This window comes from Nyctibius grandis, chromosome 6 (assembly GCF_013368605.1).
Source record: "Nyctibius grandis isolate bNycGra1 chromosome 6, bNycGra1.pri, whole genome shotgun sequence".
NCBI classification, from domain to species: domain Eukaryota; kingdom Metazoa; phylum Chordata; class Aves; order Nyctibiiformes; family Nyctibiidae; genus Nyctibius; species Nyctibius grandis.
The window spans coordinates 55,519,683-55,546,860 of record NC_090663.1 but is presented as its reverse complement, the minus strand read 5'-3'; the positions used below and the strand labels follow the sequence as shown (position 1 = coordinate 55,546,860).

The 27,178-nt window shown below is 39.1% G+C and overlaps 1 protein-coding gene across 2 annotated transcripts in view; it reads right to left on the bottom strand.

Annotated features, from left to right (window-relative positions):
- The window catches only part of GRID2 (glutamate ionotropic receptor delta type subunit 2), a 774,093-nt gene that overhangs the window by 594,093 nt on the left and 152,822 nt on the right, over positions 1-27,178 (bottom strand). For both annotated transcript variants that reach the window (XM_068403567.1, XM_068403569.1), the window contains exon 2: positions 18,293-18,448. In XM_068403567.1, the coding sequence (XP_068259668.1) occupies positions 18,293-18,448 (156 nt within the window). The remainder of the gene's footprint in view (positions 1-18,292; positions 18,449-27,178) is intronic.

The following is a 27,178-nucleotide window of genomic DNA, read 5'->3' as shown; positions in this document are numbered from 1 at the left end:
TTAACAATGCAAATTAAATATACATTATATTAACTGAATAAAACATTATGCTCTCTTGCCCTCTTACAATAATGCAGAGCAAGGAGCAAAAAGTGAATTGGGCAATAAACTTGGGCTTGTTTATCCTGTATTCAGAGTTTTAGTTGGAATAAACAGATTTAATTTGTTTGTACAGCTATTGGAAACAACCAGAATGTGATGCCACAGGAAGTGGGTGAAGGGAATGGAACAGATTCGTGATGCTCAGGGATGTCAAATTCTTGCTGCTCAGGTACGGTGCCTTTCACATGATAGCAATTATCATCCTCTGAAACCTGTCCTCTGTCCCATCCCTGGATTTCTCAGCGTCCAAAAACACACATTATGCTAAATATCACTCTTGGGAGCCTCCAAAACTTACGAATGGCAAGCAGTATTAGCTCAGTCTGAGGAATGTTTCTCTCTTCTACTTAGACATCTGCATTGCATAATCATAGCCTTGCTTTTTCTGATGCATCATCATCACACAATGCAGACAGCCCAAATACTGATGCTGTAAAACAGATAGGAAGGCTGCGCTGCTGGCTGTGGGCTGCTGCGAAGAGACAGTGGGGAAAAGCAGCACTACCATTCATAAAAGGATGCACTTTCAGTATCTGTTTACATAATTTTCTGGAAAATCTCATTCATCAAGGAGAAATGCTTTCAAATCAGTAAAGCTAAATATCTATAATCCAAGAACCCTAAAAGTTAGCTGAGAAAATAATTGCTTATATCCTGGTACTAAATTTCAGAATAAAACTTGAAATAGTGGAGATTTTCTGCAACACTGAAAACGTTACTATTGCAATACTGAGGGAGGGCGACCACATAACTATAGGCCTCTCACTGTGGTATCAACCATCACAAACAGAATAACGAAGAATTATAGAGATATAAAGAATTAGAGGATAGGTTATAATTGGTACCAATCAATCTGATAACAGTATAAGGCTGAGATATAGAGCAGGTACACTCGTGGGAAAACACAGATTTTATAATATATTTTAGAAAATTCAAAATTAGGCTTTGTATAAACTGTTATTTACCTGGAGAGGCAAAACTGCATGAAATGGCAGTTAGGGAGGCAACTAGGAAAGTTAAGGCCTCCTTGGAATTAAACCTTGCAAGAGAGGTCAAGGACAACAGAAAGGGCTTCTTCAAATACATTGCAGGTAAAGCCAACACTAGAGGCAATGTAGGCCCACTGATGAATGAGGTGGGGGTCCTGGAGACAGAGGATAAAAAGAAGGCGGAGTTACTGAATGCCTTCTTTGCCTCTGTCTATACTGTTGGAGGCTGTACTGAGGAGCCCCGGACCCCTGAGGCCTCAGAAGAAGTCAGGATAGAGGAGGAATCTGTCTTGGTAGATGAGGGCTGGGTCAGGGACCAATTAAGCAACCTGGACGTCCATAAATCCATGGGCCCTGATGGGATGCACCCGCGGGTGCTGAGGGAGCTGGCGGAAGTCATTGCTAGGCCACTCTCCATCATCTTTGCTAAGTCGTGGGCAACGGGAGAGGTGCCTGAGGACTGGAGGAAAGCGAATGTCACTCCAGTCTTCAAAAAGGCCAAGAAGGAGGACCCGGGGAACTAGAGACCGGTCAGCCTCACCTCCATCCCCGGAAAGGTGATGGAACAACTTGTTCTTGGTGCTGTCTCTAGGCTCATCAAGGATAGGGGGATCATTAGGGGCAGTCAGCATGGCTTCACCAACGGGAAGTCATGCTCAACCAACTTGATAGCCTTTTATGAGGACGTAACCCGGTGGATAGATGATGGTAAAGCTGTGGATGTGGTCTATCTCGATTTCAGTAAAGCGTTTGACACGGTCTCCCGCAGCATCCTTGCAGCTAAACTGAGGAAGTGTGGTCTGGATGATCGGGTAGTGAGGTGGATTGTGAACTGGCTGAAGGAAAGAAGCCAGAGAGTGGTGGTCAATGGGACTGAGTCCAGTTGGAGGCCTGTGTCTAGCGGAGTCCCTCAAGGGTCGGTACTGGGACCAGTTCTATTCAGTATATTCATTAATGACTTGGATGAGGGAATAGAGTGCACTGTCAGCAAGTTCGCTGATGACACAAAACCGGGAGGAGTGGCTGACACACCGGAAGGCTGCGCAGCCATTCAGAGAGACCTGGACAGGCTGGAGAGTTGGGCGGGGAGAAATTTAATGAAATATAACAAGGGCAAGTGTAGAGTCCTGCATCTGGGCAAGAACAACCCCATGTACCAGTACAAGTTGGGGGCAGACCTGTTGGAGAGCAGCGTAGGGGAAAGGGACCTGGGGGTCCTAGTGGACAGCAGGATGACCATGAGCCAGCAGTGTGCCTTTGTGGCCAAGAAGGCCAATGGCATCCTGGGGTGTATTAGAAGGGGTGTGGTTAGCAGGTCAAGAGAGGTTCTCCTCCCCCTCTACTCTGCCCTGGTGAGGCCGCATCTGGAGTATTGTGTCCAGTTCTGGGCACCTCAGTTCAAGAAGGACAGGGAACTGCTAGAGAGAGTCCAGCGCAGAGCCACGAAGATGATTAAGGGAGTGGAACATCTCCCTTATGAGGAGAGGCTGAGGGAGCTGGGTCTCTTTAGCTTGGAGAAGAGGAGACTGAGGGGTGACCTCATTAATGTTTTTAAATAAGTAAAGGGCAAATGTCATGAGGATGGAGCCAGGCTCTTCTCAGTGACATCCCTTGACAGGACAAGGGGCAATGGGTGCAAGCTGGAACACAGGAGGTTCCACTTAAATATGAGGAAAAACTTCTTTACGGTGAGGGTGACCGAACACTGGAACAGGCTGCCCAGAGAGGTTGTGGAGTCTCCTTCTCTGGAGACATTCAAAACCCGCCTGGACGCGTTCCTGTGTGATATGGTCTAGGTAATCGTGCTCCGGCAGGGGGACTGGACTAGATGATCTTTCGAGGTCCCTTCCAATCCCTAACGTTCTGTGATTCTGTGATTCTGTGAAATGACAACTGTCCCTAGAGCAGCTCCTAGTAAGATCACAAGACAGTTTGTCTGTAATTAAATCTTATATAAGTTACTTATTCTGAAGAAAACTAAATGCTATCCAAAACCTCATGTTGTATAGGTAGAGAGCCAAACAAAACACTAAAACAAAAAACAGGAAAATTCCACCTCCAGGAGCACTAAGTTTTCTTCTGCTCCCTCTTGACCCTCTTCTTCCATCTTCTCCAAACCAGATAAGTTGTTTACACACATGAGAATACTAAGGAGCAAGAAAACAAAAGCAAATTGTCCTAAACGGTAAGGGTTTTGTTCGTTTGTTTTTAAACCTATACATTATGGTGAATCTCTGTCTCAGTCTGAAATTGAATACCTTAGATTCTACCTGCATGGAAATTTGTTTCAAAATAGATATTCTTAAGTAAATAGCTTCATGGACATTCATAGCCAATAGTCTCTGTAGACCAGAAGAAACCATAAAAATATCCTATCAGAAACAGTTATTTCCCTTTTAGTTCATATCCTAGCTTAACACCAATAAATTTCTGTGGGTACAAAGTAACCTTCATCCCACTTTGGCCCACATCAGATTTCTTGTTACTAGTGCATACAACCACATCCCTGCAGATCTGTAATGAGGAGGTCTGCCATAGGGAACCCAGCCAAGGAACATGCACTCCTTCCAAATTTAGTGAAGTCCAGAGCACAGTATACAGAACGACAAAACTCAGTTCAATTTTTTCAAGAGGCAGACTGGAAAAAGCAAAGGTAAGCCTCGTAGAGACCATTTAAATTTACACTTTTATACCTATGTTCTATATAATTCTCTAGCTACAGTCAAGAAATGAAACCTTATTATTAAATTCAACTTACATGAATCTGGAGATAAAGAAAAAATTTAAGAAATAATCAGACTTCAGACTCTGAGTGAGCTCTAGGAAAGTTGACAGAGAAGCTACCAAAAGCAGGCAAACATTTCAAAGCTCACTTTCATCCAAGTGTAACATACAATCTGGGAATCATATTTTACTTTTTCAAAAGTTTGATATTTCCAAAACTGCAATTAATTTTATCTAGATATGTATTGCAGCTACCAGATGTAATGACTGCATGACAGGCACTTTTGCAAAGTAGTTTTTATGCCAGGTAAAGCTTTAGAAAATGTCTATTTCACATGCTCAAGTTGCTGCTACAATGATAGGTTTAACAGAAAAGATTATTGATGTACTTTAAGATGACATCATGTACGTTCTTGTAGTCTTGGTAACTATAAGAATTTTATTACAAGTTAATATCCTGTACGTACCCACATACACCTCTACCCAAAACTATTCTTTTGTTTGTTTTTTTTTTTTCTAATTGCAGTACTTTCTTTTCCATTAATGCATTGCTAGGTATAAATACCAAGAATTTATACACATGACTGATTTGAAGAAATATCCTCAGATTCCCTACATAGGCTGAAAAATGCAAACCCATCCCTTTCTTGCAATGTCACTGTTCAGGCTTTCTTCAGAGTCCAACAGAGGTTACAGGCATGGGTTTCTACTCAATTCCTATTTTGAAAGTGAGAACTAGAGAATTAGGCTTAAACCCTTCATATCCATTTCTGTGATCTATGCACCAATTAAAAAGATATACCCTCCCCCCTTGGGAGATAACTCTTCAACTCTATTAATAGAATTTGAGAGTCCTCAGTAGAAACTAAGAGAAAAAAAGAGATCCTGGGTTAGTCAGCCACTAATTTAAACTATTCAACTCATTACAAGTAGGTGCATTTCATATTTTTCTAAAGGTTTCTTTCATTTCCCATTACAAAAGAACCAGATACACAAATACGTTTTAGACCTTGGAATGATATAATTTACTCTTGCTTGATAAATATTTACATTAAAAATAAATTTGGTTAATTTTGCATAAGTTCTGTGTGTCGCAGCTGAGGTCCTCAGAGGCTGCAATCCTTTCTTCTTCAGGTTCCACAAAGAAACAGAAATAGCACAGATTTTTTTGTACACGAGAGTTTCTCCAGCTTTTCTGTAGTCTTTATAGAATACAGCTCTCTACAGAAAAGAGATAACTACTTAGTACTAAACTCTTCTGACTGAATTGAAAAGTCTGTTAACCCCTTCAGCAGGCACACATGTACCCCCCAATACTTCTAAAGCTCTCCGACTCTCAAGTCTGAATAGTAGTATGTGTGTAAAGACTTACACTTATCCTGTGAAATCAAAACGGCCAGCTTAATTCACCTCAAGAAACAGACCAATTTAAAAAGCTGGAGAAAGTGATAATTTCCTAGGATAAGGGAACCTTCATTCACTCTGTAATCCTGCAGCTGAGTAGTAAGTAGAGATCTCCTGTGACACAGAGATCTCACCAAAACACGCATTCAAAATCTCTTGCTTCCAGCTGGGATGTTTGTTTCTCAAAACTGTACAAGCCCTCTTATATAAGTAATACGAGTCTTGCAATGAATCCTGCACGGCTTCCCAAGTGGCTCCATATCACCAGTAATGTTCAAAATCTGAGAAGGTTGCACCAAAGGAAGACTTCAAGTCATTTTAATTGTGTTACAGTCAATAAACACATTTTGTTTATTTCACTTCTGCATCTTCTAGAAAGTAATAAAAAAGCCACCATGAACTTTTTGCATTTGCCCTTTGGATAGTTTATCAAAATCTCTAGTATTAACACCACTGCACTCTAACAGGCATGATATTATGCATGTTTGGAAAGGCACTAACAAATCTTTAAATGTTACTTTCACATTTTTCACTTTGTACTTTCCCTCACTATTTTCCCACACATCAGTGGCACAGTTCATCTTGCCAATTTGTGAGAAAGAAGTCTTCTCTGAAAAACTATGATGGCAGTCTGTCTCGTTTGCTACATTGCTTCTGTGGCTTTTTAACAAACCTTTCTTAAATTTCCTATATTTCAGCTACTTTTTTTTTTTTTAATAAAATTGAACACCCCTTTGCATTGTGAAGAATCTGAGTTGAACTTTGAAATAAATTCTGCTGAAATTTTGAAATAAATTCTTGCATCCACCAAGATCTCATACAGCAAGAAAACTTTGCAAAACACACAAAATATACAGTAAGTTGATAACTTATGCTGATTCCATTTCGTTTCTATTTATTTTCAACCTTAACTTCAAATAAAATCACTACAACAGACACATTGTTGAGTCCATGGATTTTTTACATGTAATATTTTCCAACTTGCTATCGTACGACTGTTCTCACTGAAGCTGTCAGAAAGATTTGCTGAACCTGGTGCTTCCAAGCATGAGCAGCCATGCTGATTTTCAGAGGTAATTGAGAGTCTGGAATTTTGATTCTTTCATAATGCTAGCTAAAGCCGAGTACTTTTCTTCTAGATTCTTGTATATTCATGTCATAAAAAATGGCCAGATAAAAACAAGCACTATCATAAATAACAAGTGACTAGCCAGAAATAACCAACAAGAATAAAATGGGCAAGGACAGAGGAGCAGATATGTTATGGTCATCCCTTAAAGAAAAACTCAAGCAATCCTGTAGAATTTTTTTGTGGAGGAGGATACTATAGTTCAGCAATACAAGAAGCATTCACGTGAAGAAAAACTACTCAAAATTCTGCTTTTCATTACCAAATCAAATGTGAAATCACTTATCCACAGACAGTTTTGAACTCACTTTTTTTAAATGTTTTAAAATAAATTACTTCTTCAGTTTCAGATAAGAAAACAGCATCTGCTGATTCATAGCAGCTTCTAACTTTCACATAAAGTTAGATTGCACATGAAATGAATGTCTGAAGAGCAGAAAATCACCCAAAGAGGAGAAATGTACGTGAACTGGCAAACCTATCACATGCATCAACCTAGTTTAGGGACTTGGCACAAAAGACAGTGTTAGAAATTCCCCAAGATATGGTCTTGGCATGGTCAAATACATTTAACAGATACACTTCATTTAAAAAAGTGATTTGAGCTTTGGAAATAGTTCTGCTCAAATTCCAAGGAATCTTAGGATTACAGCACTTGCTAAAAGCAAGATCTTAATGCATTGCCTTTCTTCCTAAGTTTATTGAAAGAAGAACAGATACTCGTCATAACCAGCCCCATTTGTTACATCCACAACTGCTTTTTATATGTGGAAACCAATTCTTAAAAAATTTTGATGCTACATACCACATTGCACCCTGTCAAATTATTTTTGATGGCATTTTGTCTGCAAAGGATCAGAATCTACCTCAAGCAAGCCTTACTGACCTAAAGGTGCAGCTGGCAGAAGGTTTAAGTAGCACTTTACATGAACTATGACTGCTTATCCTCCCTTCTGACACAAAAACACCCTTCATAACACATTTTAATAATATATTTTCAGGCATGAATTGATGAGGGTCAAGGGATCCTATGCAGAAAGAAACAAGAGAGTGTTACAGAAATTCTTCATGCTGTATTGCAATATAAACAACTAAATGTTAATTTCCTCCAAGGCTCTCAAAAAAACTAGTTGACAAATATTGAAAAAGAAGTATGTTTTATACTTATAAAATTCTGAATTTAGTGTGACTCATAGGGCCAAGCAATAACTTTGCACAGGGCTTCCCAAGTCAATGAAAAAAATATTCCAACTATGGAATTCCTGTGACCTATCAATATAAAGCTGTTATCTGGTATTGAAAGATACAATTTACCTATTAGGAAAGAAGTTGTTGTTACTAGCAAAGACTATAAAGAAAAGTCTTGCTTTCTGGCATACAGAAAAAATGCTTTTCTGAATAGTTATATATTTTTTTCAAGATAAAGTTAAGGTAGCACATCTTCTAATGCCATAGGTGAACTAACACAGCAAAGAAAATGACTTAAAAACATTTTTCTTAAGTTAGTGTTTTCAGAGGTTTGTTTTACACTCAGTTACTACTATTCTAAATCAAGGTCACTGTGTTTGTCTAATACAACTGAGTTAGGCAAGGTGCTACTTGCTCCTATGCTGCACAGGTATCTCTAGACTCTCTCCCCATCTCATCAGAGGAAGCAATTTGTACCCCATGATGCATGGAACTCAAGCCAAGCGCACAGAAGAATACGATTTTGGCTCAGCATTTGATTCATCAGTGCCAAATTAAGATGAAATAAAAAATATATAAGAAAGAAAATATTGGAAAGGCAAGAAAACCAAGTGGAAGTTGTCTTCTTCCTTCATCTATACCCATTTACTCCCCTTTCCTTTCATCTATCAGTGAATTAGGATTAGCAAAGACTTCTGGAAGAAACTCAAATTTCATCTGTTTCAAGTAGAACTACTGAGCCTTTTTACAAATGTCTTGACACATCTGTCTTTTTGCATCACTTCACACTTGAGACTGCAGCCATTAGAGAGCATGTCAGCTGTTATACTAACAGGTAATTTTTTTTTTTAAACTCCTTCTGGTAGACTGAATGGATTTCATCTTCTCCAAATACTCCTCTTCGCTGTTCAGGAGACAAAGTTTTGGCATCCCTTTTCACTGGAACGGCATCTCAGAAATGCAAAAGTCTCTTCTTTTAGGGCAGCTGGCTGCTTCTCTATTTGACCAATTAACAATGGTTTGCTCTTGGCTTCTGGTGCCCAACATTACAGCAAAGCTGGTCCAACATCTGGCTGCACCTGGAAAGGGGATATCACACTCCCCCTGCCTTTTGCAAGGGCTGGCTGTCACAAGGCTTGCCACTGAGCCACAACTTGGTGCTAAAGAGACATAACATAACATTTCTGAAAAAGAAAGTAGCTTCTTGTTGGCTTCCTTTCCTGCACCAGGTCACAAAGGGATGGGATGAACATAAATTGTTTACCTGTAACATGAAACTGCAGTTTCTGAGTACAGCTCGCTGGTATTTCATGATGACTGAGCCCGGTACACCATAACCCTCTTGTCATAAAATATAGTGTCAGAAGCAAAACCTCTGTAGACTTTTACTTATTTAAATGCTTTTTGTGGCCTGGCACTCTGGAAGATTTCTTGTGACTTCAAAAATTTTTCCTGATACCACAGGGCACAGCCATCACCTGCAGCCACATTTTCTGCTTTGAGCAATAGCAGAGGGGCTACAGCCACCTGGTGCAGCCATCCAGGCAACCAGGGGTGCAGGACACGAAAATGCTGCTAAGAGCTACAAGTTCCTGGAGAAAGTATGCCCTTTATGTAAACAAAATAATGAATACCAGCTGCCACAGAAAATTAAGTCACTGATTTGGAGTTGCTTAAGTATATCCCTGCTCAGGAAAGCCTTTAAGCAGGTGCTTAATTTCCACATGAAGTTAAGTCCCATGTGTTAGTGCTTTATACGCTCACATAAAGATCTGAAATCCAAACTCCCTCTTGTGTGTCAACAGCACATGAGAGGCTGCAAGGCTCCCATGTCTATTTCAGGCTCAGAGTAAATGGTGCACAGGGATGTCTTCTGATTGCCATCAACAGTACCTGTTGCATCTCCTCTTGTGAGTGCTCCGCTAACAGCTGCATCCTTCAGACTGTCTTAGCTCACCTCTATACTCTTTCAGACTACAAAACAAAGAATTGTAAAAGATTGGATTTTGAGGAGAAAAAAAAAGTTTCAGAAGGGCCAGTAACCACAGAAGCTAAAGGCACACCAACAGTCAAATAAAAAATCCCACAGTAGATATCCTTTCGAAAAGATAACATGAAAGGTTAAGGTTTTCTGATGTGATTCGTGTTTTAATAAAACACTGCCTAGTTTCAAAATCTGTCCTTGTAACTGCTGTATTTTGGTCAGATAATTTTTCATAAATTGATATTTAGTCAAAATTACTTGGTAGTGTACAATATAAAGGTTCTAAGTAACAGGGAACCAGGCTAAAATATAATTAGTTTCCCCACCTAGGAGAATGACCTTCATCATTCACTTCAAGCTTCACCTCCAGAGTGTCATGGCTCATTTCCTCATGATCAGAATTAGATTTTAAAACACTACTGTCCTCCATAAAGTACACTTTCTCTCTGATTATATAGAGAGAGGGGAGTTTTTTTAAAATTATTTGCATCACATAAATACCCAATTGTCTCAAATACAAACCAGAGCACTTACTAAGAATACAGCCTGTGCTCAAAGAGCAGATTACAACAACAAAAGCTTGTAGATCAAACAAAAGATATTTGAGAAGGGAAGGAAGAGAAGCAAGGAAGGCTCAAAGGGTAGAATTAAATTAATTAAGCAATTAAGGAATTAAAATTAATTACATTGACTTTTTTACAAACACAAATATAGATGCATAAAGTAAATACTGATCTGTATGCAGTCGGATACATATTTGTACCTAAACTGCCAGATGAAACAAAGACTTAGTGACTTTTGCTTAATTCAAAGAATTTAGTCAGGAAAAGTAAAAGCAAAATCCCAAATTAACGTTATTTTACGAGAGGATTTGAGAGAACTCCATATAGCAGAAAACAACTGAATGCAGCAGTTTATTGCTTGGTATTTGCCAAAACCTGCTGCAAGCTTGCAGGCTGTGAGGCCTGTCTGGGAATACACATTTCTGGTTTGGCAGTGAAGATTGACTGCTGTAGTGATTTTGGTTGACGTTGCTTCACAAAAAGACAGGAAGAAATCTGTATAGGGTGTCCATTACTTATTTAAGCAGATTACTTTGGGGGACTGATAGCCTAGGGTGCTAGCTAAATAATTGGCATCTAGGAAGATGAAGCATCTCTCATTTGTTTTGTCTCTATACTTCTGTTTGTTAAAATACCCCAAAAGCCTTCAGGCACAGTGGCTTTAAACATTTAAATATACTACTGATATTATTTAATCACATGACAATTTGTAAAGCTCTCTTAAAAGTAAACCACGAGCACTGTGTCAGAGTACTTCAACACAGCAGACTGAAGCACTGTGTTTTATATATGAAAACATATACTGGGCACTTGTGAACTGCAAGTGGAAATACACATATTGCAAAATCAGAAATTATCCAATCTGGATTTAAAGTGTGAGTACTGCAGAATATCAGCCTATCTAGCTACTCCTATAGTAATGCGATAACATTCACACCGCACTCCACCATCAAAGGGCATCACACTTGTCCAGTTATTTATTCATTTCTTTGATTCACTTTTTTAAAAGAGGTAAAGAGGTTAATAGCCTGCCTCACAGTCACCTGCTTTTTAAGCAAAAGGCTGGGAAGGAAATTCTTTCAAGCCTATTAAAATTCCTGTCTGTCATTTGAAAGTTGAAGCTCTGATAGAAATCTCAAACTCTGCCATAAAAATTAGATGAGCCAAACTTTGGCAACTGGCACTGGCAAATGGCATCATTGTTAGGAAAATCACTCTTGCTGTTTTACAGTCATTGGGAAGCAGAAGGGAAAAAAAAGACTGCAGAAAAGTAGTGAAGTAAGTAATGCAAACTCTGAAACACTAGTCCTTGGTTTCGTGTGTGATCCCACGTAAATACCTCCAGCCATATCGTTGCACCTGATGGCTGTGATGCAGCTGAGTATAACAGTGGGATGCTACTGGGTTTCCTGGTCACCTGAAGAAAAGTGGTTTCCATGGAAACACTACTATTCTTTCTTAAAACCACAACAAAGACATGCAGCAGTCACAAAGTGTACGTTCGATGGGTTTTAGGTACTATGTGAGACAATGTGGATAGCAGTAACTAAAAGATGGTAGGCTCTTGCCCTAGCCTGCACTGTAGAAAGCCTCTTTTTTCCCCTCTTTGGCTCAGTGATTTGGAAAGCATACTTCAGAAAAGCTTATTCAGCTGCAGTAATATCTGCATTTTAAATTTTTTAGATTTGCCATCTATAAATACTAAGGACTGTTGAGGTTTGCACCTCTTTTCCTGAACCTCACATTGCTTAAACAACCCTGGAGAAATCCATTCTTGATGTTCTGGGGTTTTTTTTTTATTTATTTATTTGGATTTGGGGTGATTTTTTTGGAGCTGAAGGTAAAGGATTTTTCTTATCTTCAAGGATCTGAAAGTCTAGTGCAGCTTACAGCTGCCAGAATTTGCTTTTAAACTGCAAACAAGATAATAGAAGGTGTCTTGCAATTGGAGAAAACATTAGTACAGAAAGAATTAGGAACTAGAAAACATCGGAGCCCAAAATTCAAAGACTGGAGAGCAATGGAAGTCTTGCAATTACTGTGAAAGCTGAAACAGTATGAGGCCTTACTCAAAATAAATCTGATCCCCTTTTACGGTTTGCAGTATGCTCTGGGTAAATTACTTCCAGGTAAAGGAAGGTTACAATAGCTTTAAAATTGTTGCTGAAAATGGGTTAAACATGCATCCTGCTCCTCATAAACTAAGCCTCTATTACACATCCCTTTTTTAGTTCAGTCAGTGCTCACTCTCCCCTTCTCCATGATCTTCTCCCATGCAACCACTGTCTTCCCAACTGTCATGAAGTTATCACTAGTGTTGTAAAATCTTTTTTTTTCTTAAGCTGCCAACACTTGGACTCCCATAGCACATTTATGCAAATTGGAAATCTGATTGATTTTGTGGGGTTAGAAGGACTAAAATGAGAACAAAGCCTGTGTAAGAGTACCAGGCTTCTCACCCAGCACTTTGGGAACAGGGCACAGTGCCACCACTGCTGATACATTATGTGGATGCACAGAGGATAGGTAATTCAAAAGATTTTTTTGTCATATTTTCTGAAGTACTGATGATACAAGTAATTTGCAATTGCAAACATTTCCAACAGTTTCTGATTTTACAATGGAGTTTTATATCACTATTGAAATGCTTCTCCTTCTCTTTGCCCTTAATTTTTATAGTTCAAATCCTAGTTGAAAATGATTTTTTTCCTACTCAGTAATATCAATGCACATCAAAATCCATTTTATTGGGAAATAAGAAAGCAAACCTGGAATGAAACAGAAGGGCAATAAAGAAGTGCAACCCTGTAAAGGTTTAATCTCAAACCAAGCATGTACTGGGTTAATAAACAGCACAAGGAATGCTGAAAAATTTGGAGAAATAAGTGATAAAAATGAAAGAAAGTTTAGCAGTCCATGAAATCTGTGGATTTAAACAGGTTTCTACAGCAATCAGAAAAATAGGAAAGGACAATCTTATTACATTCGTCTAGTCTCAAAGGTCAAAGCAGATGTATCCATCAGGCCGTACTTTCTGACCATAAAACTTTGCTTGAATAAAATCCTGCATGTGACCTTCATACATACTGCTGTCCTACAAACCTCTGTTACTCTACAGCTGAATCCCATTTAGTTATGACTCACTGCCTTATTTACTTCACTGATCACAATAAGCTTTCAAAAGCCATTACGAAGGCTTGAGTTGGTGTCTGTAAGCATACTCTGGTGACTAACCTGAATGACAAAAAGGTTGGTTTAAAAAAAATAAAAATAAAACTGACATATATATGATTGCAATAGGGAAACTTGTCAAACAAAGCAGATTTCAAACAGCATCAGTCAAATCTATTTGTCATGCGTTGTAGGTAGCCTATAGAAGAAAACATTGGCCTACTATATAGCTATTATTTAAGATAGGTAAAACATGATATTGTCAAAAAAAAAGGTAGGAGAAAGGAACAGGATAAAAAAATATTAGCACCAAATAGAAAAAAAAATGTTTGCCATGAGGTTAAAAATATTGGGAATGGATCTCTGAGGACCCTGCACATCTTTGGATGTCTGTCCTGCCGAGCTCCAACAGCCCTCCAGATGCTGCAGATGCCTCAAGCACTGCAAACACCTGCAGAGTTTGCTCTGTAACTCATAGTGTGCAAGTGGAAATGGCAGCATGGGGGCTGTAGAAACTGTGCTGCCTAAGGAGGCAGATCAGCACGAGCCAAAGCATTACCTCTGGTTCAAGTTACCAAAGCCCCTGCTCCCTCCACTTGGTTTGGGATAGGAACTACATCAGACAACAATACCTGCACCAATGGAAAGCACCTTCCCCCAAACATAAGTAATTCAGTATTGCAAGAATACGACCTTGTGGAAAACATTTAGAAGACAAGGAGGGTTTAAAGAATCATTAGCAGTGGATTGAAACAGATATTTAGTAGCCTGTCTACCAAGGTAACTCAGCAGAGAATCCCACAAAAACACACAGGCTATTGCATATTTCACATTAGCCATTCAGCAACCATATGATCATATTATTAATGAGAAATTAAGGATTGGAGAAAATAGCAGGCTTTGAACCATAAAATTTAGACTTTAATTATTAGTGTATTGAAGTAAGCACAAGAATAATAAAAGTAAGAGAAAGATAAAAGAACAAAAACTGATTTTCTGACAAACAAGGGAAGCAATGTATTTATTTTGACCAAATTTCCCAGTGAAAGGAAAAAAACCCCAGTCCACTAAAAAGAAATATAGAAACATGACTCTATTCAAAATAATTACAGTTTAAGTATATTGTAGAACTCTAAACCTTTTGAAAGCCTATCCCACCACTATTTAAACACTGCTGTAAATTGGAGTCTCACAAGGAAGAAAGTAAAGTTTACGCTAATATATATTATTATTGCCACCTAGTATGGATATAGCATTGTAACTCCTTGCTTCGTAGTGCTAAAATACCAACTTGCTACCATGCAAAAACTGACTATCCCTACCTTCCTTCATTGTCTATAAAAAGAAAACTTAAATTCCTGCTTTCCCTTTGTAGCACCTGACATGGGCATAGCACAAAAAAGCCAGGCATGATATTCTTCCTCTCTCACTCATACAAGCATACAAATATTTTGAGAGATCAAATAAAAGAGTATTATAAATATTGTGAAGTATTTTGTATTGAAGAAAGAAAGGAAGAGAGAAAGGAACATGCTGTGTTGGACATTTCCACAGGTGCATGTCACTGACACATCTCAGCGACCTGGCTGCAGCTGTTGTGAGGGCCTGGGATGCACCGTCTACGCATATCAGTCATCCTTCTTGGCCACTCTCCTCCTCTGCAAAGTCTTCCCTGTGCCCATCAGGCTGGAGGTACGCACACCTGGCCATGCACCTTGCTGGTCCTCACCTCGACCTACCAACCGGGCTTGCCCTGGACTTGAAAGGGGCAACCTCAACCTCATCCCATCCTGATGGGTGCCCGTGCTACCCCACGATGCTGACATGCAAACATGAGTCACACAGTAAACTGCCATGCATCATGCTTGCTGTTGGCCCTCTCTGTCGGAGCATACACCAAAGGGGAGAAAAATTTCCCTAACTTAAAGAAACTCAATTTCACCTCCTATTTCCTTGCACTATAACATGCCTATAAATTGTCCCTGAGGGCACTTCCAGTGATATTACAGGGCATGTCATTCACAGCTCTTCTAGGATAAACCCACTCAGCTTTGCAATACAATCTCATCCCTCCAATCAGAACTGTTAATGAGATGCCCTAAGGTACAAATGGAAGACATTTCAGGACACCATAATAATTTATAAAAACAGATTCTGAAGGAAGAACAGTAAGTACCACACAGCAGCTGATCCTCTCAAATTCACTATCTTTACATCCCAAAATCAATATTAAGTATCTGAGTGATCCTGTTTACATTGTTTAGGAGTTACTTGCTAATTTTGCTAATAAAATGAAATAAAAGGTAGAAATAATACATGTTGCCTATTAGCGGATCATTATGAAAAATAAACTTGTAAATATCTCCTCTGTACATAATGTCTTGTTTTATCAGATCTTTGCTCATGACTTCTTGTTTTTTGAAATTCAAAATCCTAGGCAAATATTTTAAGAACTTACTCTAGTTACTAAAAAGGGCATATTTTAAACAAATTTAGACCAATCTAAAGTTATTATTATGGCTCTAATGCTTTAAGTTAACATTTTACCAAACATTAAAAGCTCTTTTTTTTAAAGGCTATTCTATAGTTTAGACAAGATGAAAAAAACAACAGATATTGTGAACTAAAACAAAGCAAACTATATAATAAATAATATAAATAATATACATCAATAAGTAGTAGAACATAATAATAAATAAATAATTTTTGCACATTAGGCTCTACCTGATAGGAGAGGCCATGGTACCTTGGACTCATATCAATGTTGTTATGCTTCCAAGGAAAGGGTCACACTGGCATGGAAATGGCAAGTTTGGGCATACTGAATGCCATACACGTTTAAAACCATGAGATTTTGCCTCATTCTAGTATTTCTTTTTACAAATAGAACACAGAAATAGCCTGTTTAAATGATATTTTTCTGGTGTTAGTATAGTGCATTTTGGCTACGTGTTTTTCTAAGGCATAAACCATGAAATATGTGGCAGTTACAGAGGTCCTCTTCACTGCTACTAACACTTGTAAGAAATCCAATTAAGAACAAGGGGCAAGTGATGTAAAGATGTGGAGGAAAGGAGAAAGGGAGGAAACTGGTGCAAAGTAATTGAAACATTACAGTGCAGCTTATCCTTATATTCAGTTAAAACAAATAAAAGAAAACACATTAACTGTGGTAAAAGTTCGACAGCAATATTTCACAGAAATATGCATGCAAAAGATGCAACCTTTGTTCTTCACTCAAATTATGCCAAACAAAACACAGGGTACTTGAAAGATAGTGAATGTGAGGCTTTGATAGCCACGTAGCTATATTTCACCATGCATTTACAAGAAACAGTTTTTACTGGCAAATACTTTCTGGAACTCATCAATATCACAACAGACCTTTTCGCCCCTAACACATGGTAATAAAATTTATGTTACATGTACTCCATTCACATTTCAAATATTGACTATACTAAGATATTTTCAAAAATGACAAATGTAATTTTTGCAAAAAATAAGCAAATGAATATTGAAATATCGGGTCATTAACTCCTTTGGAATGTCCTACTTCACTAGACACTCCTACTTTCTTTAAATTAGAAATAAATAAATAAGTTGCTTAAAACATCATTCTGTGAAATAATTTGCAACTGCTTTAACACAATGAGAAAGGAAATTAATTGCTAAGTGTCAGTGTTAATCAATGTTAACCACAGAACGTCATCTAACATCATGCATCCTGGATGAATTTGAAAAAAGCTTAAACAGTAACAGTGCAGAAAGTATCTAAAAAAGATTGACCTCACTTATCCATTTACCCCCTGTGGATTCTAAAGGTATCCAATAGTTTCAGTTTTTATGTTGGTCTTTTCAGATTGAAATAGATTGAGTTGATTCTGATTGGAATACTTTCAAAATAACTTATTTTTCTGCCTCAGCCTTATCAAGCCCACACTAACGCTTCTCATTACACAGGTCTATCCACTTGTAAAATTTAACAAAACAAAAAAATTCCTAAATTCTCAAAAATTAAGAATGATGCTGATAAAAAATTGTCATATAAGCATTAAAGACCTTTTCATTAATATTGTCTTGTCAATAGTTCATTGAAGACAAACAGGTTTTGACCTTCGACTTCACAAGTATCGGAGCAACTGTTTGCAAGTTTGCTGCTTAAAACTCAATTTATACCTTAAGTGTCAATAGAGAGCCAATAAGGATATAGAAAGTCACCAAAATTTTGTTTTCTTGTTAAGAAAAGTTTCATAATATACCTACAATAACCATCAGCTGCATCTCAGAGAGAAGTTAGTGTGCCAGAACAGCAAAGAAATAATCAGTTTAGGAAACAAATTTGAATCCATATTTCTCAAGACTTCATATAGCTGTCTCTCCAGACAACTGCTCAGTCACACCAAGGATATACTAATCCAGCTCATAGGGATTTGAGATATTAAGTCGTGTTATCATCCTACCACTATCACAGGAGACCAAAGCAACATCCTCATCTCTTGTTCAATAATTGGGGAATGACAAAGGATGGACTGAGCACAAAATCATATTGGACACAGGTGGCTTTCTGAGTTACCAGGTTATCTCTAATCCCTCCTATAAAATAGGTAGCTTTTTCAGGTGTAGGTGCTGAAAACGTTATCCACACAACAACCTATGTTTTTCAACTAAGTGCTGTTTGTTACATGAAATGAAACTGAAAAGTGATATTAAGAGGTCATAAAGTAAGGACTATCAGTTTGACGATAACTTCAAAACAGCTTGCAAAACAGAGAAGATGTAGGCAAACTTTGTCTGACTTCTCTACTATTTTTCAAGAGCCTCTCCTTACAAAATAGATAAAAGCTAAGCTATAGCTTGAAGTCACTAGACCAACACAAACTACAGCAGCTAAATCCAAAATTAAATGCAATATTTTATATTCTGTGTAAAAAGAAGCCCATAAAAATTACAAATTTCTCACAAAGCTAAGAAGCTATCAGGGTAGTATTTCACATGTCTCTGCAGAAACAACAGCAGGAAATCTCTTTATATGTCCTACCTTCTTGAACCGCCTGAAACGGATTGTTGCCATCCACAAATGTCACTGAACACGTGATTTTCTCTGTTTGTAAGATTTCATCATTCTGATTTAGATCAGCAACTGCCATTCGAAAAACTTCCTCATCTTTTTTGGCAGATTCATCAAAAATTGCCCCTGGGGGGAAAAAAAAAGGAAAGAGAACAGAAATCACATTGCACCTTTCACCTGTAGCTTCCCAAAGCATTAATCATAAGCACTTAAGACATATTTTTTGCTATAACATCATCCCGTCACTCACTCCTGAAGAGCAGTTGTCTCAACACAGAGCCCAGAAGCTACTTCACAATATACAGAATTTCTACATTTTGACATAATTTAAGACATAAATTGAAGAGAAACATTGATTCCAGCTAGAAATATTGGGGAAATCTAATTAAGCACAAAACAAATTACCTATATAGCAACATGGCCAAGAAATGAGAAGTAATTACCTTTCCAAAGGTGCCATTTAATACATTGAATGACCACAACAGGCTAGGATATACGTTTAACATCATGTCTAGTGACAATTAAAAAACATAAAATTCAAATGAGGTGAGAATAAGCCTAAAATGGTAGCAGCACTGGGAAAATGAGTTAGAATTGACAATCACAATCAATAGACAGGTCAGCAGCTGATATAAACTATTTCAGGTCTAATTCCTGTTGGATTTGTAAAACAACCACTCCAGCTAACTGTCTGACTCTTGAAGTCAGTAAATTAAGTTTAAGCAGTTAATTAAAATAATTTCTGCCTTTATAAATCTGACAGAAAGTGACTGTTTTGCCTTTTCCCCCAAAACACTCAAGCAGAGCATCATAAACAGGAAACCATTAAACGCAGGAGGAGTTGGCAGAGTGAGGGCATCCAACCCTTGCACAGCCAATTCTTCATGTGTATTGAAAAAGAACTCCAAGGCTAATCCAAGCCAAGAAGTTTTGGGTGGTTTTTTTTGCTTTCTTTAAAGTACAGTGTCACTTTTAGCATCACTAATTTCCTATTATTTTACATTTGCGTCTTGTATCAACTATTTATGCAGAGGTAGCTCAAATTACAGTTATAGTCCTATGAAGAATGTGATATTGTTTAAAACCCTCAAACCAGAGCTGTTAGATTTTCAAGCACCTTTAAAGCTTTCATTTCCAGGCAGTAGATTAAAGAGACAGAAGGGATGCTTCAAAAACAGACTTTTGAAAACTATATTTAGTCATTATGAAATTTCTTCAGTTTTCAGGTTGGTGCATTCTTGAGTGTCTGCTATCAATACAAAACTCAGCTACGGCAGCATATGTGGCAAGGCAGCCAAAGATAACAGAAAATGCTGATCACCGATCGTTTCGGGTAAATACCTGCAATCAGTGCTGAAAAGAACTGAAAAAGATTAATATACAGGCAATGGCCACTATAAGAGAAATAAACTTCATACAGTGTTTATCATCGTTTTCCCACTGACCTCTAATTATCAACTCCCTGCCAGCACCACTCATCCTACATGAGCATCATCTCTTCCTACAGTCTGACCGCTTTGACTTCAGCATTTTCCCTCCTGAAGCTGCTGCCATCTGGAACAGCTGTTCTTTACCTCTCCACCTCATTCACCTGTCATCTGTGTGCAAATATCAGCTGAAAACATTTATTCTCTCCCTTGCCCCCATTTCTATTTCCCTTGTTTTATTTAGCTCTATAAAGCAAAGCCACACGTGGCCAAGAATAGGCTTGGTATGCAAGATGCTGCAAACCGTGTCTTCTCCACAAAAATGACTATTTGTGTACCCAGGTAGCATTTAAGGGTATAAAAGACTTTGTCCAATGATATACCTTAAAACATGATTGTTTCTAACCTCATGGAACAGTTCAAACCAAAACCACACATGCTTCATTTTGGGGATACATCTATACTGACAATGATGACATAGCCCAGCAATCATTGTTAATAAATATTTGAAGGAACAATTTTACATGGTTACTAAGTAACAAGGTTAAAATTAAGAAGAAAAAAAAAAAGGAAAATAATGATAGTAATTAGGCAAATTCTATCCCTGTAGAGTAATTCTGTAACAAATGCCATACTGGAAGGAAGTGAACACGCACAGGTTTTGTGCACACACACAGGGCAGCTGTTGATGGTGTTGCAGAACAGCGTGGCAAAACAGAGACCTTCCAGCCAACACTGTGGAGTACAGTTTATTCTACAGCTGGGAAATGTCATCTCAAGCCTGGCTTTGTCCGCAATATAATCCAGATCATTTATTGAGTAGAGGATACAGAAAAGTCCAAGTAATCTAGTGTTTCTTTTGCATCTGCCATCACAAAAATCCACAATCAGCCCCATAGCCCTTCCGCTGGGCAGCAGAGAACTGCTCCCAAGACAGTGCATTCACCAGTCCAGCATCAAGTTTCTCAACAGATGAACCTTCTTGAGAATCTTACTTGTTTCTTTCACACACAGATATCCCTAATAAACTCCTATGCTTTTTCTCCCATGTCTCAGTCTGACACAAATCCTACCCCTGACAGCATCTGGACATATAAGGAACTGGATTAGATGAAATTCCATGTAGCCTTCACAAATGATGCTTTTTCTCACAGTAGTACAATTACTCCAGTTCTGCTCTGACCACTGCTTATTTTATTTACCATTCCATGTATCGGATGCAAGTTTCAAAATTTCTCCTCTAACCAATACTACATCTGACATTTTAAACAAGCTACCTCACAGAAATGAGACATTACCCATGCTCTAGTGTGGAAGTATCTCCATAGGTAAAACAAATAAATATATAGGTGAATTGCAAAAAAAAGTTGTAACCATAGTTCCTGCCTGAGCATCCTAGCAGGAATTAGATTGTCTTCCTTCAGAAAATAAGGCCTTATTCACTAGAGTATCTAACTTAGCTACACAAAAAGCCTTTTAAGATATCATAAAGATGACACTGTTCCTTTCAGGAGATGTCAGTGCACAGCAGCACATGCACTACACTTCAAACAGTGATAATGAAATTTTATTTCATAATTGATTCTCAAAGTTTAATTTCAGTTGTTAATTAAAATTAGAAAACTAAAAAAAAATAAACAAAAACCCACAAAACAAACCACAAAAACCCTGTTTCATTTTGAAATTGTTCCTATTCCGATATATACATTTTTAGGTCCCTGTGTTTTATTTCAATTGTATTCAATTTGTTTATCTATCTCTCTGTGTTACACGGGTGGGGGAGTATTATTTTTATTCATTTTCTAAAAGAAAAGCCATTTCAATGAAAAGGCAAAAGGCATTGTTCGGATTGTGCTGATGTGGCTGGAATATTTTCCTTTTCCTGTGGTTTCAGGAATCATCCTCTGGTTGAGAGGAGTGAATTTTCTGATGTGAAACAGGTCTACTGGAATTTTTACAGCTAGCTCGAAATGCAGCCTTTAACTACTTTTGCATGTGGTATGATTTTCTTGTATGAGGTATGATATTCTTTCCTTGCTGAGGCCTGAAATTACACTCAAGTTTTGATGCTTATTCTTTCAGACACAGTCTTTTAACTAAGTCAAACAAACAAACAACCCAAATGAGCAAATAAAGGGTAAAATTACTTTAGATTACTTCTATGGTGAGAGCTACATACTCTCTCATTTCCTCATGTACAGCTGCAAAATAAGAGAACTGAAGTGATGGCAAACTTATTTGGAGTATGCGTCCAAAATGAACCCTTTGGGCTATAAGAAAAATTGTCACAGAAAGTAATGAATAGCTGAAGAGGAAAAGCAAATTATTTCTACAGATACTGTAAGACACTTGCTCTCTAGAAAATGATGCAACAAAACTATTTACAGAGGGGAAAAGTCTTCAAAATTATACAAAAGTAGATGCTGTTCGTTTTTCTTCCGACCCCACTGCTCACCTCGGCTGAAACAGGCCTCACTAAACATGTCATTTCTAACTATACTCAAGGAGTATTCCCATGATTGCATCAGGAGCCAACATGCTGACACAGCAACTACTTGGCACCAGTTTCCCCCTCCTGTTTTATTAGCATGTCATTACTTTCAGCTTTATTTCAGAATCTGCATGAGGGCAGCACAAATGTAACTCTCTACTGGCTTTTTAAAAACACTCAGCACATCAATAATGTCCTGTATCTTAGCGGAGAATTATTTGTGTTTAACTATCTCATTCACACTCCAGCATGTCACCAGAAATCTGTCAATTTAAATGAATATAGACCAAATCATACAAATGCTCAATAAGTTCACCAAGTACCAATGACATCATTAGAAAGGTTCTTCAAAGATCACTTGTCCTATTGACCCATACTTATAAAAATATAATTCAAATTAGATATTATCAGCAATTTCTAGAGTAATTTGCGCAGTCTACTGGCATCAGCCCAGAAAACGTAAAAATGGGAGAGAAATGTGTCATGACTGCAAGGATGAAGTGTGAAGAGATTTAAATCAATGTTCATCTTCTATTAACTAAGAAAGGACAAAGTCCACTCATTGCAGTGTTTTCAAGTATTATAATTTTATTATCTATGAAAGTATGACATTTCTGGACCTCAGCACCCCATTTTAGTCTCAGGAAATTAAGTACCTCATTTCAAAGAGGAGGGGGAGTACATGGATTAAATGCCATTGCGAATTGAGGTCACAGATCAATTTCAGCACATAAGTTTGATCTTCACTTTATAACATTGCACACACATACTTCACCAATAGAAGCAATATACACTTTGCCCAATTATTTACTAATTCACAAGTCCAGGAATGTTCGGAGAGAAAAGGAAGAAAAAAGGGGAAATGTAAAACACAGTAACTTTTTGAGCAACTATCCAATGTCCTCAGTAGCTGCTGATACTATGAAAATTCTTTGTCCCACTGATATCGCCAGCCTGTTCCAGTGTCTGAACCCAATACCACTGTATTTTCTCAACCGCTGCTATTACATTATTATTATGAATGACAAACTGAATGCAGCTGCTGGGAGAAGTATGACCATGCTGTTAACACTCAGAACTGGAAGCTGAGGGGTTTGAGTCCTCAGGGCAAACCCCATCTGAGATGTCCTGCAGGGCTATGAGTGCACTGCCACAGGTCTAGCTCCCCAATGGGAAATCAGGTTAGGAGACATTAATTTCTTGGGGCTTAAATCAATGAAACTGATATTTGAGATCCTGAGATACATTGTAGAATAAAATCCCATGTCATATCTAGGCCATATGAGTGTTCTGGTTGGGAAAATTTTTATAGAATCCATTCATTTTTAACTATAATGGCAAATGCCTGGCTATACCGCATACTATCATGTCTGATTGAATGAATATCACACACAGCTTTAGAAGGCCAACTATATTATAAAGGAATTATTGTCAACAAGAACAAGAGGGACTTGACATGTTTGAGAGTCTGGCTGTGCTCATGTAGGAATTTAGAAAGTCACATACAGAGACCTTCCCTTGTGTATGCAGCTCCCATTACCATGGTATTCAGCATGCACTACTGCAACTGGACCCTAAATTTCACTCGTGACACATTTAGAGCTGCTGTTAAGTTTCTCTGTTGACTGATAGGCAGTCGAGTACGTGCAATCACATCTTGATTTTGTCAATGAAGGGAAAACATCAGCATGCTTCGCTTTTCTCTTTTAAGTTGACTAAGTTTTGGAAACTCTTTAGAAAGGGCACAGTAAGCTTGATTTTGTCATAGCACAAAGTGAGTGGAAATCCACTGTCTCCTCCGTATCAGGAGGGAGTTTCCAGCTGATGTGTCCTCAGCTACCTTGCATGTCACACTGCAGATGCCAGGCATAGCACAGGGCTTGGCTGTCAAGCCCCCCAGCCCTCGGGGACCACGGCTGGCTCACATGGGGCCAATGTGGGGCTCTAGCTCAGGGTGGAGTCAGTCCCTTGCATCTGAAGTAATTGGCCTCACGCGTTTGCTCCCCAGACGCTCCCTGCTTTGCACCACGGGGATCTCAGCATCAGAGTACACCTAGGCCAAGTTGAAATTCTTGACTACACTACTTGTTAGTTCATTTTAATTTTTCAAGATTTTCACAGCTCCCATGATGACGGTGAAAGAGACCGCAGGGTAGGCCTAGGAGCAACTGTGCCAGATCCTTCTGTGGAGAAAGTAACGTCCCCCTGCCTGCCAAACTGTAAAGGCAGCATTTCTCTTCCTACTTTATATATCTTGTATTTTTACAAGCACAGCTCAAGAAACTGAACAATACATCAGCACATATCTTTCACTAGTTATCAGGAGACATGTAAAAGAAAAAATAATCAGCTTAACAGAATGCATTCGTCAACACTAAATCTACACATAGGTATGGAAGATCCACTTGTGACTTTAAGTGGTACATGTGAGACCAGAGAATGTGCAGTGAAGTTTCTGGATTACCACTGATGGAAGAATGCTCAAGCAAAAGAAGTATCAGGACTACTGTCATTTTTTTTTCAATGGACTTTTGTAAAGGTCTGCTTCTGTTAGAGAAGGGTTGATATTTTTCCAGGCTATGCCATAAGCAAATGCCAGTTTCCCTGAGATCACTGGCAGTGGTTAACCATACATTACATACCCTTGCATACAGGTCGATGCTATCTCCAAAACACATTCTTTAATCAACCACAACTGCATCCATTTTTAATCTAATAAAAAAATAGCAACATTAATAAATACACAGTCCACATCTAATCAGAATATATGAAAAAAACCCACCGCAAACCCAAAAAACTCACACTATATTCAAGGGAAGCCACCGTCCTTGCAAATACTGCCGTCTTGTTCTGCAGTCTGGTGGACAAAGAAATTGTACGTTACTGGTATTTAAGGAATTAGAGAAGCTACACTTTTAGTTGGCAACAACAATTCAATCAAAGATTAAAGAGCTGGATTGGAGAATGAAAGAGTTTTCCACCATGTTTCCCCATTCACACCCAAGTTCAGCAAATGCTTTGTATGCACGAGCCTAACTTTAGGCATATGAATAATCTCAAGTCACACCTTAAAATGAGTCTCTGTTGAGCTTAATACGGCACTATCAGCTTTGCATGGCACCACTTACTCTAACCACTGCAGAAGGGACCTCTGCTCACTCTGAGAGCTACACCATAAAAATACACAGTCCATTTCCGTTCCTTTTATAAGTGATTATCCCCCTGTTCTCAGTGCAGCTATATGGCTGGAACATCACGTAAATGATACAGGAATCCCTTCTCTTCGATGCTTTTTGTTTTCTAACTTTACACATTTGAAACAAAGAGGTGTAAAGAGCCTTCTTTGCCTCTGTCTATACTGTTGGAGGCTGTCCTGAGGAGCCTCGGACCCCTGAGGCCCCAGAAGAAGTCAGGATAGAGGAGGAATCTGTCTTGGTAGACGAGGGCTGGGTCAGGGACCAATTAAGCAATCTGGACGTCCATAAATCCATGGGCCCTGATGGGATGCACCCGCGGGTGCTGAGGGAGCTGGCGGAAGTCATTGCTAGGCCACTCTCCATCACCTTTGCTAAGTCGTGGGCAACGGGAGAGGTGCCTGAGGACTGGAGGAAAGCGAATGTCACTCCAGTCTTCAAAAAGGCCAAGAAGGAGGACCCGGGGAACTAGAGACCGGTCAGCCTCACCTCCATCCCCGGAAAGGTGATGGAACAACTTGTTCTTGGTGCTGTCTCTAGGCACATCAAGGATAGGGGGATCATTAGGGGCACTCAGCATGGCTTCACCAAGGGGAAGTCATGCTCAACCAACTTGATAGCCTTTTATGAGGATGTAACCCGGTGGATAGATGATGGTAAAGCTGTGGATGTGGTCTATCTCGATTTCAGTAAAGCGTTTGACACGGTCTCCCACAGCATCCTCGCAGCTAAACTGAGGAAGTGTGGTCTGGATGATCGGTAGTGAGGTGGATTGTGAACTGGCTGAAGGAAAGAAGCCAGAGAGTGGTGGTCAATGGGACAGAGTCCAGTTGGAGGCCTGTGTCTAGCGGAGTCCCTCAAGGGTTGGTACTGGGACTAGTTCTATTCAATATATTCATTAATGCCTTGGATGAGGGATTAGAGTGCACTGTCAGCAAGTTCGCTGATGACACAAAACCGGGAGGAGTGGCTGACACGCTGGAAGGCTGTGCAGCCATTCAGAGAGACCTGGACAGGCTGGAGAGTTGGGCGGGGAGAAATTTAATGAAATATAACAAGGGCAAGTGTAGAGTCCTGCATCTGGGCAAGAACAACCCCATGTACCAGTACAAGTTGGGGGCAGACCTGTTGGAGAGCAGCGTAGGGGAAAGGGACCTGGGGGTCCTAGTGGACAGCAGGATGACCATGAGCCAGCAGTGTGCCCTTGTGGCCAAGAAGGCCAATGGCATCCTGGGGTGTATTAGAAGGGGTGTGGTTAGCAGGTCAAGAGAGGTTCTCCTCCCCCTCTACTCTGCCCTGGTGAGGCCGCATCTGGAATATTGTGTCCAGTTCTGGGCACCTCAGTTCAAGAAGGACAGGGAACTGCTAGAGAGAGTCCAGCGCAGAGCCACGAAGATGATTAAGGGAGTGGAACATCTCCCTTATGAGGAGAGGCTGAGGGAGCTGGGTCTCTTTAGCTTAGAGAAGAGGAGACTGAGGGGTGACCTCATTAATGTTTATAAATATGTAAAGGGCAAGTGTCATGAGGATGGAGCCAGGCTCTTCTCAGTGACATCCCTTGACAGGACAAGGGGCAATGGGTGCAAGCTGGAACACAGGAGGTTCCACTTAAATATGAGGAAAAACTTCTTTACGGTGAGGGTGACTGAACACTAGAACAGGCTGCCCAGAGAGGTTGTGGAGTCTCCTTCTCTGGAAACATTCAAAACCTGCCTGGACGTGTTCCTGTGTGGTATGGTCTAGG